This window comes from Equus przewalskii, chromosome X (genome assembly GCF_037783145.1).
Source record: "Equus przewalskii isolate Varuska chromosome X, EquPr2, whole genome shotgun sequence".
NCBI lineage: Eukaryota > Metazoa > Chordata > Mammalia > Perissodactyla > Equidae > Equus > Equus przewalskii.
The window spans coordinates 99352191-99371393 of NC_091863.1; the positions used below are offsets into that span (position 1 = coordinate 99352191).

Sequence of the window (19203 nt, forward strand, 5' to 3'; positions counted from 1 at the left end):
CTGCCCCTCAAATGTCTCGGTCATGAAAAAATTTCTTTTTATCTAGGAACATGCTACTAGTTGTGGAGAGGCAAGGAACAGGTAAAGCATTGCCAGACCAAGAAGCAGAGAAAAGACCAATTTTAACCAACAGTCTTCATCACATAAGTAGGGAGAAAACCCAGTAAAGAGGAGATCCTAGTAAAGTCAAGTGATCTGTACCTTTTCAACAATTATTTGCTGAGCACCTAAAGGATAATGGACAAAACACAGGTCCTGCCTCAAGACGCTTACAGTTTAGTGAGGGATTTAGAAAAGTAAACTGAAATAATTCTATGATGAATAAAAGGTTCCATGGGAGTACACAAGAAGGGCATCTAATTCTGACTTTTTGGGTGGGAGTGTTAACAGGTCAAGCTTTCCGAAGAAACCGACCTCTAGGCTGAAATCTAATGAGTAAGTAGAAGATGTGGTGGAGAAGATGAGTGGGCACAGAAGGGTATTCCAAATAGAGAAAATAACATGTGCAAAAGGGCCACGAAAAGTCCAAGAAATTCGGTATTAACGGAACCTAGAATACTGGGGAGAGGTGAAAGATGAGGCTAGTACAGTGACTAAGGCCCTGATTCCAAAAGAACTTATTTGTATGACTTATTACAGATTTCAGACTTTAAAGGGCAATAGGGAGCTACTTCAAGATTCAGCTATCAGACATGATAGGTTGAAAAAAACAGGGGGAACCAGCTGCTAGAAATCAAAGGTACAAGAAATTTAAAAAAAAAAAAAAAACCCAAGGATCAGGTTTTTTGTTAAATAACCAAGTTTTTGTTCTTTTAAGATGACTGCATGGGGCCAGCCTGGTGGCACAGTGGTTAAGTACGCACGTTCCACTTCAGCAGCCCAGGATTCGCCAGTTCAGATCCTGGGTGCGGACACGGCACTGCTTGGCAAGCCATGCTATGGTAGGCGTCCCACATATAAAGTGGAGGAAGATGGGCACAGATGTTAGCTCAGGGTCAGACTTCCTCAGCAAAAAAGAGGATTAGTGGCAGATGTTAGCTCAGGGCTAATCTTCCTCAAAAAAAAAAAAAAAGATGACTGCAACCTCAGGATAAAAAGATGAGAGATTATGCCTCTAAAATAATAATATAGAAAGGAATTTTCATCTCCCCAGTAATGTTTGCCCAAATTCTATCATAGCCAATACTGGCCTCTTGAGTTGGAAAATGAATAAGTATTATATGAACCTCCTTACAAAGCCAAGGACTTGGACACTCCACAGAACAAGCTGACTGGCTAGATGCTCTCAAGAGCTCGTGACAAACAAGCTCTTAGCATAGGTAATAGAATACATAGCATGACTGTTACAACAGATGGAAATTCCACCCTTAGGAAAATAAAAATACTTACTCTGAAGCCAGCTTGAGATGGTTGTGTCATCATGTTTCATTCTCTCCTTTTCTGGATTAGCTAAAGCTTCAATGATACAATCTTTCATACATTAAGAAAAAATTTTCAGTCACCACATCTCTAACAAAGACCCTTCAAACAACAACAAAAAAATTTCACATCTTGGAAAGAAATAAAATTGTCAGCTTCAAGTTACTATGAATTATTGAAAACCACACTCACTGTAGTACAAAATTTTCTTCTTTACCTTCTTTTCCATCTTTCAGCAAGCAAGATAGATTCTACTTATATCAAGACATTTATTAAACTTAACATTGTCTCTCCCTGTATACAACACAGACATGCACACAAACTCCTAATTGGCCAACCTTCAGATCAGCCAACTGAATCAACCTCAGATGGTTACTAAAGGAACTTAGAATAAAAATAAAACATTCATCATTAAGATCTATGAAATGTGAAACCTATATTTTACTTCACTTGAAAGGATACAGGCCAAGACATCATAATTCAATGAAGTGAGGTATTTCAATGAATCTACTACAGGTGTTATTAAGTTATCATACTTCTGTATTTGTGACAATATCTGGAAGATAGCAACAAAGAAAAGATGGAATTAAGTAATCGAAAGAGAACTTCTACTGTGCTAACTAAATAATGGCTGTACTTTTAATTTTTCCTTAGAAAATATTTTCTTAGGCTACATTTTCCAATTAGTAAATAATTCCAGGGCATCTAAACGTGAATTTCAGAAATATAGAGGCTAGTCTCATGTCAAATGTGTTTTAGAAATCTCTTTCTAAATATGAAAGTGTTACATCTAAATCAGAATGAAGTGCTATTCAAGTGTTTATAACAACTAAAATCAACAAATAATGCACCTTTTTATTAATGATGCTATAAATCAAAATGTGTTAAACAAGATAATGCTCGAGTTTATAACAGTAGCATCGTTATATACTACTAGAAAAGTAGATCAATGTGTTAAATATATTGTATACTACATTTTTAGCATAACCATACAATATTTAATTTGCTAAAGATTTTTTCCCTAAAACTGCCAAACATTTTTAAAACTACATCATTCCATTTCTATCTGTGCTGACTTAAAGACAACAAAAAGAAAAATCCCTTAAAATAATATTAACCTCAAAACATACATAATCAAACAAAATGGTTGGATTGCTGTGGCTCAACTTCCCAATTTGTCTTCCAGAAGGCTTCACATTTTCCTTGGTTAGACGTCTACAAGGGGAGAAAAAAGTAGCAGGATCATCTTAAGTCATTTCCCTTGTAATGTTGATAGCTTTGTTACATCATGGGGGCGGGGGGGGGCGGAGGACGACAATTCTTTCCCAAATATCCAAAATGGATCCATGTAAATAATGACATTTATCACATACTTCATGCAGGACTTGGGCTATTTTGATTAGGCATTCTCCCAGAGGGTATTAACATTTTGTATTAATGCTTAACATTTATAATATACACATTTCCATTTTATAGTAATAGTCTAATAAGCATTAAAACTCAATGTACTCTACAAGTACATATTATAGAGAATCATAATTATTTTAGATTTAGAAAGGCTCATTTATCAGTTTAGGGATTAAGATAACAAATTTGGTGTAATGCAATGAAATGTCTATGCCATCTGTCTCAGTGACCCTAACAGAGTAATAGCTAATGTTGCACTCCTTGATACAGGAAGTTCTCTGGTTTTCATATTCAAAGTAAACAATTTTTGAAAAGTCAATTCTACTCCTTTCCTTCTTCTTTAATTCCTCCTCTGCTGAGTATTCTTTTACTAACATTCTGGAAATTTATACCTATGAAATGCTTACAGCTCAAACAATTATCAAACAGCATTTTTAACTCTTCTGGTGAGATTATTACATAATAAATCTAGAAATCTGAAATGCTTTCAAGTGACAGGAAGCTTTCTGGAATGAAAATATAATGAAGCAAATAATGAATTCAGTAGATAGTTCAAGGAATGTGACCATTCTGGAAGTAACAAACTTGATATAATGATCTTAAGAAGCTTCTTATGACAAAACTGACCCATCAATCAAAATTATTTCATCATCAGCTGCTTCCCTTTCCCACTCTCCATGGCCCAGTTTCTTTTTTCTTTCCACAGAAAACCCATCAGTTTTAAACTTTGGCTAGACTCTGTTCCACCTTCAAACTTACCACCACCTGTCCTTACTTCTAACCCTACTATTTCAGGTGGCTCTCCTACTTGCCAAAGCTAACCTTTCTTCCCTATACTTTTTATCCCATTCCCTTCTGCCTCCACTACCCTGGAGGGAAAAACAAACAAAAATAAAAGAAATACTTTCTTGATTATGTCTTCCCCTCAAGCTACCATGGTGTCTGGCACACGGAACACAATCAATGAACATTTGTGGAATCAATTACTGGATGTCCAACAGCAAATTCATGTTTTAAACAGTAATCAAAACCTGCGAAATTGTGCAAGTAATAAATTAATGCATTCCATTCTCAATGTAAAGAGTTCAAGCAATACCAAAATCATATTGTTTAAGCCTGGTAAAATAGTTACAGTTTAGAAATATAACAAAAATCCAAGTACATTAAAAGTTCTGCACAGTCTTCTGCGATAAATATTTTTATTAATTTATTCATTCATTCATATTAATGTCTTCTATGACAGGCAAAGTGCTATGACTAGGAATACAAGGCCTGCTCTCAAGCTCAGTTCAGCTGGGGAGATAGATTGAAAACTATTCTTTAAACTTTATATTCTTAAACAAATAGAACAAACTACAGAACAGTTCTTATTATATGCTATCAATAGTACAAAAAGGGGGACTAATATATTTGTACTCATGTATACATAAAAATATCTAGCTAGAAGGATAAATAAGAAACTAAACAGTGGCATTTCTTTCCTTGGGAGGACTCAGTGAGAGATTTTTACTGTCTACCTTTTCATATTTACTGAAATTTAAACCATGTGAATGTATAAACTATCAAAAAGTTAGATAATTAAAAAAAGAAAAATAATCATAGCAATGTATCTAAGAGGTATGATAGCATTACATGCATATGGGACAGTGGTGGCATAAATAAAGAAGGATGGACGTGCTTGGTGGCATTATGGAAGGCTTCACAGAGGTGACACTGGAGCCCACCCACCGAGTATGAGGTCACCAGATGGAGAGAGAAAAACGAGGTAAGGGAATACCTGTATGAACAGAAGAAACAAAAAATATATGCAAAGGAAAAGGAGACCATAGTACATTCAGGGAAATATAAGTGGGCTCAGTACAGCTAGAGGTAGAACTGGCAGGAAATGAGGCTGAAAATAGGGAGGGACAGATCATGGAGGGTCTCTTACATCACCATGCCATAAAAGTTGACATATAACCTGCAGGCAATGGGCACCAAAGGATTTTGAAGAAAGAGAATAATACAAGGCACTATAACGCATTCAGATAAAAGAACTAAGTTAGTGGTGGTAGAGAGTGGAAGAGACAGATTCAAGAGATTTAATAATATTTAACGTATTATTAAATATATTGTTAAATAACTCACATAAAGCACTTAGTTCAGTGCCCAGCACACATGGTAACGGCTCCATAAATATTAGCTGCTTTTAAGCCAGAAACTCTACTTGGGGAATTCTTGAGACTGGAACTCTTTCAAAAGGACCAGTTCTAATATCATCTCCTTTCATGCCTTCCCCAACTTCCAAGGGGTGAAATAATTCACTTTCTTCTCTAACCCTCCCATAGAACTTTATTCAGACTGTATGACAGCACCTATTAAACCAGACTGTGATTGTGCACACACCTGTTTCCCTGGTAGACTGTGACCAGGGACAATATCACTGAGCAAAGACAGTATCACTGCATACTGTTACATCTGTTTAAATGAGAGAATGCACTACTTTTAATTATAATAACCCTGCCACTGCACGAATGTAAAAGCAATTACAATAAATAGCCTTGCTGAATACAGCAGTGTATTTAGTATCTAAACCAATACTAATCTGAAGTACACAATTTTCATAATTTAACTTCAAACATTTTACCAGGAAGTAGAATAATATCACTTTTACGTTTTTAATGACATGAAAATAAAGCACACAAATGAAAAAATAGAAATTTTTCATAAGTTGACTCCCTATGGAGATAGTTCTGCATAATTCCATTAGATCTTCCGAAAAGAAAAAAATCTTTATTATAACTTTCAACAGAGTAAATTCCTAAACTTTGACTACGTTGTATAAGCCATTAAATGTATTATGCAAATTGGGCGGAGGCCACAGTAGACTGTCCTTTAAACAAAAACTCATTCTATAATATGATGCATTAAAGAGAATTTTCATTAGATTTCATACCTATGCAAACATGACAACAACAAAAACTAACTTGGTAGTCAAAATGAGCTAAAAACCACAAAAATTAAGTCATTCTATCTGCAGTATATAATCAGCTATGCCATTAGCAAATGGTGGGCTTCCTCAAAATTGAGGTTCAGACATAAGCTGGCTGAAAGAAAGTAAATTAGGTCCAGGTATACTTTAGATTAGTATGAAGAAAAATAAATTAAAACTTACTTCATGATATATTTAGCTCTGTCTATTGTTTGAGCTTTAACTTTTACTAAAAGTGGGTGACTGTTATAGGTTTCATTCTTCCACTGGCCATACAGACGATATCTTAAAAAAATGACGAGATGAAGAATTAGGAAAAATCATACACTTAGAAGTTAATGCACTAGAATAGTAGTTAAAAATACAAACATATTATATATTTACCTATGCTGATATGGAAATGTTTTAAACATTCCCCACAGTTCCTCAGACATACAAGCATTGCAGTCCATCAAAGAAAGAGATGGAAGTAGTACCTGGTCAGTAATGCTAAGCAAACAGCTAAGGATAACTTCCTAAGAAGAAAGAAGGAAAAATTATTTCAGTAAGAGGTCCATATGAATCCTCTCAAAATAAATTTGTCAGCCTTGGAAACACTGCCATTCCTTGATCTCATAACACACCACATCTAATTCCTTACACTATCACTGTCCTCTTCACAGTGGTTATTTGTGCTTCTCCATCTAAGAAAGCAAACAAGGTGAGGGAAGGAAAGGGGTAGCAAGAGAATGAGGGACTTTTATTATCCCTCCTCCTTTCTCAACATGGTAATCCCCCAAAACAGGAGGTTGTCAATCTGAAAAGATAACTTTGTATCATATGCCAAAAGCTATATTCAGCATGTAGAGTATAAAATAATTATTCACAAGGGTATTAAAGCTTGTTCACGGTAAAATCTGCAGTACGGTGTACCCAGACAAACATTAGACACATTCAATTTTTCTAGTCTCTTACCGTTTTCTCTTTATCTTCTTGTTTGCTTCCATCAGACTGAAACTAAAATTAAAAAAAACTATAAATAAAATGCAAAAAGGTTAAGATTATGCTGTTACAATTTAGTTTCTAATTTGAAAAAAAAATTAACTTGCACATGGTTGTGAATTATTTCCTTACTTTTTCACACATGTAGATTTTAAATACAGGCAGTATTACCAATTAACATTTTTAAATTTCATCTATATTTCTATCCTCCAAATCATTCACGACATTCATGAATTTTAAATGTCAATTTTAAGCCAATTCTTTCGTCAATCTAATCATCACAAACCAAAGCATCCTAAAACTGATCTAAGTATTAAAAATGGTAGCCAGTACAATTTAGTTATAATGCATTTTCCCATCCAGATGTTCTTCCCCCTACAGAATCAATAAAATCTAACACTAAAGCAACAATGAAAAAAATTAAACCCAAAGAAATTTAAAGCTATGTATTAATTCACCACTACTTAAGCCCTCACTGAGAAATAAGCCCAAAGTACTAACAACACTGCTGGCAAAGACAAAACCACTTCCTAACTTGGACAGAGTGAATGAGAAAACCTGGGTCATTATTATATCAACGATTTGCAGGTGGGCCGCTGAAGCGCCATGTTTGACAATACTGTCTATTAATTCAAAATGAATTAGTGAGTAATACTTGTGTGTATATAGGCAGGTGGAGGTTTGGTGGGTGTATGCAAAGGCCAAAATGACAACTGAAGTACTGATACTCAAGGACAATCTGAATTTCTGGGAAGGATTTAGCTCAACAGCAAGTAAGGGAAAGGAAAAAGCTAATATGCAGCTAACAAGCTTCTTATTTTCTTGACAGATAAGGGTAGTTTGTGCATGTATGTTTTTCATGCTTGAGTAATGTAGTGTTAGTTACTACAGGGAAGTCTAACTTCTGTGCAACATTTTCACATCAGACTAACTCAGGGATTGCCATGTTTCCATAATCACCTTTTTTTTTTAATTGGCAGGCTAAAAAGATACAGTTCCCTTTCACAGAAACAATTATTAAGTCAACATATATTCTAGTCAGCAAATTAGGAGTCAAGTTATGAAGGAGTGGTGTGGCAGAAAAACTAGATAGCTGCTTTTGTTTGGTTGGTGGGGAGGTAATGCTTCTGTCATATTGGGTGTACACTGAGAGGCAAAAATAAGGGTGTGTCATAATCGGAAGAACTAGGTTCATAGTATATTATGTTGGGGATAAAGGCAGTTAAGCTGCTCCCTTCCTGGTATACTATGATTCTAACAAACCTAATAAAGCTACGCATAGTTTTCTCCATAGAAATAAAACATTTTCTTAGTCACTAAGCTTTCCTAATTCCCTTACTAGACACTTATATGAATTTCTAATGTTTGTATGTCAATTCTCTAGATTTCATAAGCAGGAAATTTTGAAAAAAAGAAATACGGAATGCACAATGAAACCATCTAGAAGAGCACTAAGAAATGTGTTTATCAAAGGCTAATTATAACAAAGATAAACAAAAAATGAATCAAGAGTTACATGCATGTAAAAGTAATTTTGTTTGGTAAGAAAATAAAGACAAATTCTACTCCCCTGATGCTTTCTTTTTAACTTAATTTGTTTTAATTCAGAATAAATATAAAACTCTCCATTCCCACAATGCAATACTAAAAGTTTTAATGAATGGAAGGCTAGGAGGAAATGGGAGGAAGCCAGGAGGGGAAGGAGCAAAAGACATCCATTCAATCATTCATTTACTATGTGCCAAGCACTGGGAACTCAAAGATGAACAGGACAGAGTTCTATCTGATAAAGACAAGTTCCCTGTCTTTGAGGATCTGTTGAAGATCAAAATTATGCTTACCAATGTACTGCTAGGAACTGAAGTTTTAAGTTTGAATAAAACTGAGCACTCACAATAATGCCCAGATAGACTATCAGTTATAAATGGCTCCGAGCAGTTTCTGACCTAGCCCTACAAAGATGGAGCAGCTGAAGGGGCTGCAACAGTACTGGGCACAAAAAGAATGTAGATCCAGCAAGAGGGGGCCTTTGGAGAGTTCAGGAAAAAAGGTTGGGAAAAGTTGCAGATATAACTAGATAAATTACTTTTTTTTTATTACTAATGTCCTTATTTTTAGTACCTCTAATCCATGAACATTTCAAATGCTACTTTAGGCTATATTTTATCTCAGAAAAGAAAGAAAATGAAAAGTACCTAAGATTTGTGACTAAACTGAAACCTGAAGCAACATCTTACTTAGATTATGGCACTATTTTCACCGTCCTTATTTTTCTCATTCTTATTAACTACCATTTATTGAGTACTCACTATGTGCCAAGTACTAGGCTAAGAACTTCACATTTATGTATTAAAACTACTCTATGAAGAAAATCTTTTTGCTAGAAAGGATCCAAATAAGACCCATCAAAATAACTTAGAAACAGGAAAATAGAACCTATAGATTAAAATTTACAGGAACGTGAGTTTACCAAGCCTGGAGAAAACATAACTGAACAGGCTTTCAATGTTTTGGTTCAAAGCCTTGTTTTTTATCTTTCAATCAGAAACTCTTAAGACTTTATAAAACACTTAGAAATAACCAGTAATGTTGATACTACATCATTTATGAAAACACAGGAGGAGATACTAAGTGAAAAGTACTATCTTCCACCACATTCCACTTTTAGTCAATACAAATCTGTACCAAGACGCCAAAGACCTAATAATATGGTCACCTACACAACAGGATAACCATATGTGCTGGTTCTTGTTTTTTATTTCAGTGTAAATAACAGCACAATCTTTCAACCTCAAGAGTCCTGGTTTAGACAATGAAGTACATGGTCTCCCTACCTACCATGTGGGTAGCGTTCAAACTGCAGTAAACAACTTGTGGGAGGGGTTTAAATATTAAAATATAGCAAACAAAACAAACTGCTAAATAGCTATACTCAGTTTCATAAAATTCACCACCCAAAAGTAATTACTTTGGTTAAAACACTGGTTATGATATGAAAGTGTGCTTTGTTTTACACAAGCATGGTTCTAACAAGCTATGTGTAAAAACAGGTATTTTCAGAGCACTTAATGAATATGAATATGTGATTTATTTAAACGAATTCTCTTTATAAAAGCAGTTCACAACAGAAGTCTTTTGTAAAACAAAAAACTGCCCTGCGAATCAATCGAATCTATCTATCGTTAAGGGAAATTAAGGTTCTCATACGGAATCTGTTTAAAGTAATATGCCCCTATGTTTTAGTTTAGATTTCCCCAGAAGCAGACCCTATTAAAGTGCATTCCTATTATTTAGGAAGTAATTCTAGGAACTAGTAGGAAATTATTCCTATGTCCCACTGGGGACTCTGAGGGTCTGTGTAGAAATACATCTCAGGGTTATCCCATCTGAGGGCAACATAGTTCTACAGCATCTCCTGTCGTTCCATTGGTTGAAAGCTGGGGAGAGGGGGTGAGGTGAGTCAGTTCCCCAGCAGTTTTAGGCTACCAATCCCTGCACTACCTCTGTAGGCTCCCAGAGCCAGAAAAGCCCTGAGACAAAGAGATACAGGCGCCAGCAGTTGAAAATTGGGCTGGCACACCAAAACGCTAAGAACCTGGCATAAGAGTCAAAGGAATATGGGTAGGATCTGATAGCATCTGCTATGCCCTACACAGACAAATGTAAAAACCTCCAAGAGGTGAGCATTTTCACAAATATTTTTAAATGTTACCTCTCTTTCACGTGCTTCAATTTTTTTTTTTTGAAACTGAACACTGAGGTTCAATTTCAGAAAAGTCTTTGAGAGGAGGCACGGGGGTTGAATCAATTGTTTACAGTGTGCATTTGGTCCACACCACAAATTCTATTTTCCTTTCTTGTATAAAATGTATTTTTAAACATTACACTGTTTGTACAGAGTCTACTTTGCTTATTAGTAGACTTAGTATCTGCCTATCCTTGTATGTTTATATACCGCTCTTAGGCAAAAAGCATAGCTAATGGGAAAAAATTAAGATCCTATTTGTAATTTATTACATTAACTATGATTCTACACCTTGATTAGAATTGTCACATGGAGATATTCAGTAATAGCTAAAGTGACCTTAGGTCAAACCAATTATTTTAGGTGACAATACAAGTGCAAATATAAACATCCTAACAGTTCTTCCCTGCTCAGGCTCATTAAATAGTAAGGGTGTTATAGATTAAATGTGGTCTCCAACTCTCGAGTTCCTCATTTGCTTTGTATAAGACTTATAAAATAGCAAAAGTACATAGGGGAGCTTAACAAATGGTGCCAAGGATAGCAGAGCCAGAGTCTCTTTGGACAAGAAGAATTGTAATGCAAGGTTTTGCCTTAAAAATATTCTTACAAAATTTGTTTCTGCTCAAAAACAGAAACAGACACATCCATAACTACCCTTGACTAGTTCACTCACAAAACCCCAGCAATAAAAATTTCCTTAATTTGATAAAAATTTCCTTCCATGTGTTTGTTACCAATTTATAACATAAATTTCAACAAGGAGAGGGGGAAAAACCACATCTGATTATCACGACAATGTAAAGAAGCCAAAGGCATTCCTATAAAATCAAATCTACTCTTGGGGGAAATTAAGTGCTACTTTAAAGTGGCATAAATAGCTTAAAGTATATTAATACTTTAAAATAAATTGTCAAAAGCTAGTGTAGTGATAACTTACAACAGTAAAGTGATAACTATGATATGAAGAATTCATGACACCTTTTTTTTAACTCTCTAAAACTGAATACCTAATTAATGTTACTATCAAATTAACATTTAGACATATCTCATCTAATCCTCATGGTAACCCCAGGAACCAGATTAGGTAAATATTATTACCACCCATCTGTGGCTTAGAAAAGTGACCAGCTTAAGGTCACATAACTAGCAAGTAGCTGCAGCTCATCCTGATGAACCAGTTAACCTAACAATCAATTTCTAATGCTTTAGTTACTTTGTTTGTGGGACAGCCTTAAATGAAGACTCTCTGTGGGCAAGTTAGGTTCTAAAGTCAATGCATAAAATGAAAATTACATACAGTCATGCACTGCGTAATAATGTTTCAGTCAACAACAGACTGCATATATGATGGTGGCCCCACATGATTAGTATCAGATAGCCTATATGTGTAGTAGGCTGTACCATCTAGGTCTATGTAGTTCGCACAATGACAAAGTAGCCTAATGATGCATTTCTCAGAATATGTCCCAGTCTTCAAGCAACACAAGACTGTATACTCATAATTACACTTAAAAAATCCCTTAAATGATCTATAAAGTATACAGACACATTAGCTTTCATTTAAGTCCCACACGAGACTGTGTTTTTCCCCCTCTAGTGTTAGAAGAAATCACTGTTAAGTGAACATGAATTCATGTGAACATCAGATGAAGTGACTGGCTTCAATTTAGAGGCCACGTCATATGAAAACACATTAGTTTAAAAACTAAACTCATACAATGTGGTGAGATACTCTCTAAGAGACTTGAGAAACTGAACCAAATGAAAAGAAAAAATTTCTCCAATTTCACCCTTACTCTTGGGCATATATACTGAGTATTTTGATGGAATAAGTCTGGCTACATTCACATAAATTAAGCACAGGTATGGTGTAATTCCACTGTACTTGAACTCCACACCTTCATCCAAAAGGAGTATTAATTTTGAGGCCTAACCTACACAACCAGGGTAGATCTTCACAAGTTGAAAAGAAAGAGCAAAGCAAGATCACAGACTCTCCCTCCCCTAACAGCTGATGAAAAAACAAAAAATAGTAAATATCAAGCCAAAATTCTAAAGTAGCTGGTTCATAAACTAGAGTTTTGGAATGAATGGTCTACAGTACATTCTCTCTCTTGTAACCCTAATTTTTATTATGAAAAATTTCAAGTTTACATAAAAGTTAAATGGATAGAATAATACCCATAAATAGCTATATAACTACTTTGTAGGTACAATTAACATTTTGCTTTTTTTTGACTGAGCAAAAAAACTTCAGATACGACACTTCATCTCAAAATAATTCAGTATGTATCGCCTAAGAATAAGGACATTCTTCTACATTACTACAATATCACTACCACAACTATTCCTGATATCTACTGCCGAGTCTAAGGGATACTCTGACCCTCTATCTAAGGTTTCTCTAAGCTTTATCTGTGAATCAATTTAGAGCACTCTGACCTTTATCCAAGGCCAATATAAGAAACAGCCATAGACACTAGCCAGACAAGTGAATTAAGATGACAAAGTGAAGCATAAAAACAGACTTTCTCTCCCCCAATCCCTAATGCAATGAACAGAAGTATGTCTTGTTGTTGTCTTTTTTTTAATGCCCCAAATTCACCATCAACAAGAAAAGAGGAAACTATGTTATTAACTTCAAGACTTCAAGGGGATACACACACACACACAATTCTGGTATGACGGACTGTGTGGTATGGATCCTGCCCTTAACCCAATCCGCAGTAGTAGTACTGAGCAAGGAAGGTAAGTCAACAAAATCCTTTAGGCAACATGGCCTGCAAGGTAAGTAAACAGCCTGAGGAAAAATCCTTGTGAGGAGAAAGCCAGCAGGACTCTGGCTAAGGGAGAACCAGCTGCCACAGCTTGCTGCCTTTCAAAGGAACAGCGCTTAGATGGGTGAAGGAATCAAAGCGCAAGGGAGCTGGATACCCGCTTGGTTGGGCGTGCCTAGTATAGCATAGCTAACAGGATCTCAAAAGAGGTCCTCTAAATGAGGGCTATACTCAGCCTCCCCAAGCTTCATTCCCTCCCCCATCCTAGACTCCAGAGAAGATTGAAAAGAGAACCCAAAACTCAAACTGTAGCTTGAGGGGAGGAGGACTGGTCATAAATACGGGGGAAGGGTATGAGGACTCACTCACACTGTATCAGAAAGATCTGAACAGAGCTGTCCATATTAAGATGAAAAAAAGTGCCGTGGCTACGATGGAAACATAAACAGCCAAAAAAGACCTAGCATATAAAAGACAAACTTAGTCTGGAAGAAAGCAGAACACAAAGGACAAAGGCAGATTCTCCACAAGTATCTGCATATAGTCATAGAAAAGGTATTAAGAATGAACTCAATAAAACAAGAAAAGCTTGGAGATGAGATACATAGAATGAGATTAAAATGGAGATTGCAGAGATAAACAAAATAAGAAAACACCACTAACACAGATATAAAACAGCAAAGAACTGTAAAATTTACATAACCTATCGTTTCCTCAATTTCAGACACACTACATTTGTATAAGCAGTAGAGCATGGTGATTTTGAGTTTGGCCTCTGAAGCCAGATTGCCTGGACTGAAATCGCAGCTCTGTCCCATATTAGGTGTGTGACCTGGGACAAGTTGCTTAACCTGGAGCACAAAGGGTTTGGTAAAGATTAAACGAGCTGATTCTCATAAAGTACTTAGAATAGGGCCTGGCACAGAGTGACAGCTCAGTGTTATCTATCACTATTGTAAACAACTTAATCCATTAACACCAGCTGGATGCAAAAAAGCACCAAAGAATTCATCTTTAAGTGTGTTGGTGGTAGAAAAAGCATTTAAGTATGTCAGGTGAACATGTTAAAGCTGTGCTCTACAATTTAAAAAACTTTTAAAGATAGCAAAATGTGTTCATTCATATACAAATATTCAAAAGAGCCACTCCCTCTTTTAAGCCTGAAATAAAGACCAAAATTGGTTAATATACTAAAACAACAGTTCTCAAAGTTTGGTCTTTGGACCAGCAGCATCAGCATCACCTGGAAATTTGTCAGAAATGCAAATTCTCAGGTCCCACCTCAGACCTACTGAATCAGAAGCTGTGAGGATAGGGTCCAATAATCTGTGTTTTAAAAAGATCTCCATGGGACTGTAATACACGCTAAAGTTTCAGAATCACTGTACTAGATAGTCCTATACGCCGTACACCTCAAATTTAAGAAATACATATACACACATACAATCAGACAGACAAATGATTACAAATAAGTATAGGCTGGAAAACTATTCTGTTAAGTAAGTATATTTTAAAATATTTATAATTTATATACAGAAGCAACCCCAAGCTTAGAAATGAGAGATTTGTTAAAGAAGTTTAATTGTAAATACATTACTTGGAACTAGGGTCACATTCCTCCTTTAGAAGCAATCTTATAAAACCCTGGTTAAATTCCTAGCTAGGCAACAAAAGCCTTTTAAACCTAAAAACACTTAACAAATGATTTGTTATGGTGAAATATTTTTATGGGTAAAAAATGAACCAAAATTCTAACTCAGATTATTGGAAAGATTCACTTTTTCTACCACAACCTTAACAATGAGAGAAGACAGATTTCTTCTCACGCTGTGATCAAAATAAACATTTTTGTCTTCCCTTCTGCCCTTCTACCTCTGCAAAAATAGAGACTGGCGTTAGGGTCAGGCCCAGGCACAACTGTGATAGAATGGAGGTATAGGATGGCTGCAGTGGAGGTGACGAAGCGGAAAGGTGACAGTTCTAGTACCTGTGTATCTTGGTAACAATATTGTATATGTTTATGCATATGTCTACGTATAGGACTTCCACAAGTGGGATGTTTGGTCTCCTACTTACAAGTTTATGATACTTGTAGCCAAAGAAAGAATTTCAGACAAGAGATCTGAACATTAAGATTTTCAATAAGAAAGAACAGCATTAGTGGGTGAAAGTGAGATGAGAAAGAGGCTTTTTACATTGTCTCAAAGTATCTCCCCACAAGACACATATTAAAAACAAAGAGAAAAAGAGTAACTGAACAGTGCAGAAACGTGGCAGCCATCCCCTTAACCAAGTGATCAATGTTATCACCACCAGTAATGGGACAAATTGACTTCACACGCTTTCCAATATGATGCACTGGGAAAGAGAATCCTTCTCTTCTTTGAACAGGTACTAGTTAACACAACTCATCCTTTTCAAACTAAAAGGATAAAGACAATAAAACGTGTTATCATTCCTTTTTATATATGTTATATAATAAATTATATGTACAGTTTATGTGCCACATAACAACGTTTCAGTCAATGATGGACCGAATTCATGATGGTGGTCCCATAAGACCTTCCAGTGAGATAAGAGGTGGAGGTGGAAGACAGTGATATTGATGATCCCAATCCTGTGTAGCCCTAGGCTAAGGTGTGTGTTTGAGTCTTAGTTTTTAACAAAAAAGTTTAAAAAGCAAAAAAAAATAAATTTTAAAAATAGAAACAAGCTTATAGAATAAGGATATAAAGAAACTATTTTTGTATAGCTGTACAATGTGTTTGTTTTAAGCTAAGTGCTATTACAAGAGTCAAAAAGTTAAAAAAATTCAAAGTTTATAAAGTAAGCTTTATAAAGTTACAGTAAGCTAAAAAAAGTTACAGTAAGATAAGGTTAATTTATTATTGAAGAAGGAAAAATATTGTTTTATAAATTTAATGTAGCCTAAGAGTACAGTGTTTATAAAGTCTACAGTAGTGTCCAGTAATGTCCTGGGCCTCCACATTCACTCACCACTAACTCACTCACCCAGCACAACTTCTGGTCCTGCAGGCCCCTTTCCTGCTAAGTGCCCTATACAGGTGTACCATTTTTTTCTTTCATACCATATTTTTACTGTACTTTTTTTTTTTGAGGACGATTAGCCCTGAGCTAACTACTGCGAATCCTCCTCTTTTTGCTGAGGAAGACTGTCCATGAGCTAACATCCATGCCCATTTTCCTCTACTTTATACGTGGGATGCCTACCACAGCATGGCTTTTGCCAAGTGGTGCCATGTCTGCACCCGGGATCCAAACCGGCGAACCCCAGGCCACCAAGAAGCAGAAGGTGCGAACTTAAGTACTGCGTCACCGGGCTGGCCCCTACTGCACCTTTTCTATGTTGAGATATGTTTAAATACAAAAACACTTACCAATGTGTTACAACTGCCTACAGTATTCAGTACAGTAACATGCTGTACAGGTTTATAGCCTAGGACCATATAGCCTAGATGTGTACTCGGCTATACCATCCAGGCTTGTGTAAGTACAATCTATGATGTTCACACAATGACAAAATTGCCTAACAATGCATTTCTCACAATGCATCCCCATTGTTAAGTGACACATGACTGTATAGTAATATACTACTTGGTAAATTTCTTTAGAGTACCTTTACACAACATAAATTTGTGAGCATTAAAAAAAATAATCTACCAGCTAAGTGTTAAAAGCCTAGTCAAATATTTCAGGTGTCAAGGGATTAATCTACAACAGCTATTAAATTTTCTATGCAGTTAATTACTGTTGCCAAAAATTAAAATTAGATGCAATCATCAAACACTGGAGAAAACTGCATTTGTATTTGTAACAATTTCTAAATTCTTTTGGTTGCCTTGTTTTACAATTGAAAAGAAACTGTGTGTTCTTTTCCGCTTTAAGACCTTGGGTTAGGCAAAGATCTCTTAGAACACAAAGAGCAAACCATAAAAGAAAAGTACTACTAACGTGGAATTAATCAAAATTTTAAATTTTTGCTTTTCAAAAGACAGGCAACAAAATGAAAAGGCAGACTGAGAAATAATAATAGAAGACAAACAACCCAATTAAAAATGGGCACGAGTTTTGAATAGACATTTCGACAAAGATGAACACAAATGGCAAATAAGGACACGAAAAGATGCTCAACATAACTGACCATCAGGGAAACATAAATTAAAAGCACAACAGATACTACTACACACCCATTAGGATGACTAAAATTTAAAAGACCGACAATACCAAATGTTGATGAGGATATGGAACAAGTGGAAGTCACAAACACTGCTTCCAAGAATGCAAAATGGTACACACATGTTGGAACAGCTCGGCAAAAAGTTAAACATACACTTACCCATGTGGCCCAGCAATCCCATTCCTGGGGAAACAAAAACATATGCCCCCCCCTCCCGCCAAAGACCTGTACAAGAATATTCATAGCAGCTTTATTTATCATAGCTCCCAACTACAAACAACCCAAATGCCCACCAACTGATGAATGGATAAACTCTGGTATTCTATAAAATGAAATATTAGTGAGCAATAAAGGAACTACTGACATGTGCAACAAATTGGATCATCTCCAAAGCATTAAGTGGAAGAAACCAGACAGAAAAGAGTACATTCTATACAATTCCATTTATACGACATTCTAGGAAAAGCAAAACTATAATGACAGAAAGCCTTTCAGTGGTTGCCAGCAACCAGCAATGAAGGGAGGGAACTGATGGCAAAGGGGCAAGACAGAACTTTCTGGGGTGATGAAAATCTTCTATATCATGACTGTGGTAGTGAACACACAACTGTATACAATTGTCAAAACTCATCAAATTGTACACTTAAAATCAGTGAAATTTACTATATGTAAACTATAACTCAAAGCTGATGTTAAAAACCAAAAAAACAGCATAAATGGTTACCCTTGGGGTAGTGACCAGGGGAGAGTACAAGGGAAACTCTGGGGTGCTGGTACTGTTCTATTTCTTGATCTGGGTGGTGGAAACGTGTGTTTAGTTTGGAAAAAGTCATTGAGCTGTACAATTATGATTTGTGTACTTTCTGTATGTGTGTTTTATTTCAATAAAAAGTTTACTAAAAAAATTTAAAAAATAGATCCTCAACAGTCTGAAGTTGAAGGGACTTCATACAAATAACGGCAATGATTCAAAATTGCAGTCAGGAAAAGAGGGGGAAAAGAACACTGAGTTAACCACTAATTATCAGAATTCAAAAACAATCACTTGTCCAAAGCATATTTTCCTATGTGTGGGACTTAACTAATAAAAATAACTGATTAGGACACAATGGACTTTCCCCAAACTTTACTCAACATAACCTTTTTTTTTTTTTTTTAACATAACCTTTTCTTAAGTTCACTTTCTTTTTATTTCTAGAGATACATTTCACATAAATATACTCAGAACTTTTTTTTTTTTGGCTGAGGAAGATCTGCCACGTATACTCAGAACATTTTCATTCCAAAATGTAGCTTTCTGCTTGGAAGAAAAAAAATCTTACTAACCTCCTTCATAAATGACTTGCCTATGCGCACCACTTTTGCGAATAAAATGGGATCGTGAGAAAGGTGAGGACCAAGGTAACAGAACATATTGAAAACGTCTCTCCTCAAATCTTCAAAGCTCTCTGCTTGTTTTGGTGCTCTCTTATTTTGCAAAGCATTAACAGGTGAGCCTTTAGCACCTTTAGGAACGCCAACTCTAAAAAGAAGCAAAATTTATATGTATACTCTACAATACTTCATTTTAACACAGTCATATTAATCAGTAAGTGAAATTTTTTTGCTCATATTTGCTTTCTATATTTCAATTCTGTAACTTTATTATGCCAGATAATTTAACTGATAGAAAAAGACAAAAACAATACTCATTTGAAAAAGA

At 35.6% G+C, this 19203-nt stretch overlaps 1 protein-coding gene across 21 annotated transcripts in view; it reads right to left on the reverse strand.

Annotated features, from left to right (window-relative positions):
- Window positions 1-19203, reverse strand: part of THOC2 (THO complex subunit 2) — a 103964-nt gene that overhangs the window by 32729 nt on the left and 52032 nt on the right. For 14 of the 21 annotated variants that reach the window (XR_011536232.1, XR_011536234.1, XR_011536231.1 and 11 more), the window contains 7 exons: window positions 18828-19023; window positions 6752-6793; window positions 6182-6312; window positions 5981-6082; window positions 2538-2634; window positions 1882-1975; window positions 1390-1470 (listed from right to left, as the gene is read on the reverse strand). Coding sequence is in view for 17 of the 21 variants with exons in the window: in XM_070606106.1 (XP_070462207.1) it covers window positions 1390-1470; window positions 1882-1975; window positions 2538-2634; window positions 5981-6082; window positions 6182-6312; window positions 6752-6793; window positions 18828-19023 (743 nt within the window). In the remaining 4 variants the exon portion in view is untranslated. The remainder of the gene's footprint in view (window positions 1-1389; window positions 1471-1881; window positions 1976-2537; window positions 2635-5980; window positions 6083-6181; window positions 6313-6751; window positions 6794-18827; window positions 19024-19203) is intronic. The other 7 variants (XM_070606108.1, XM_070606101.1, XM_070606107.1 and 4 more) reach the window with 1 other exon arrangement.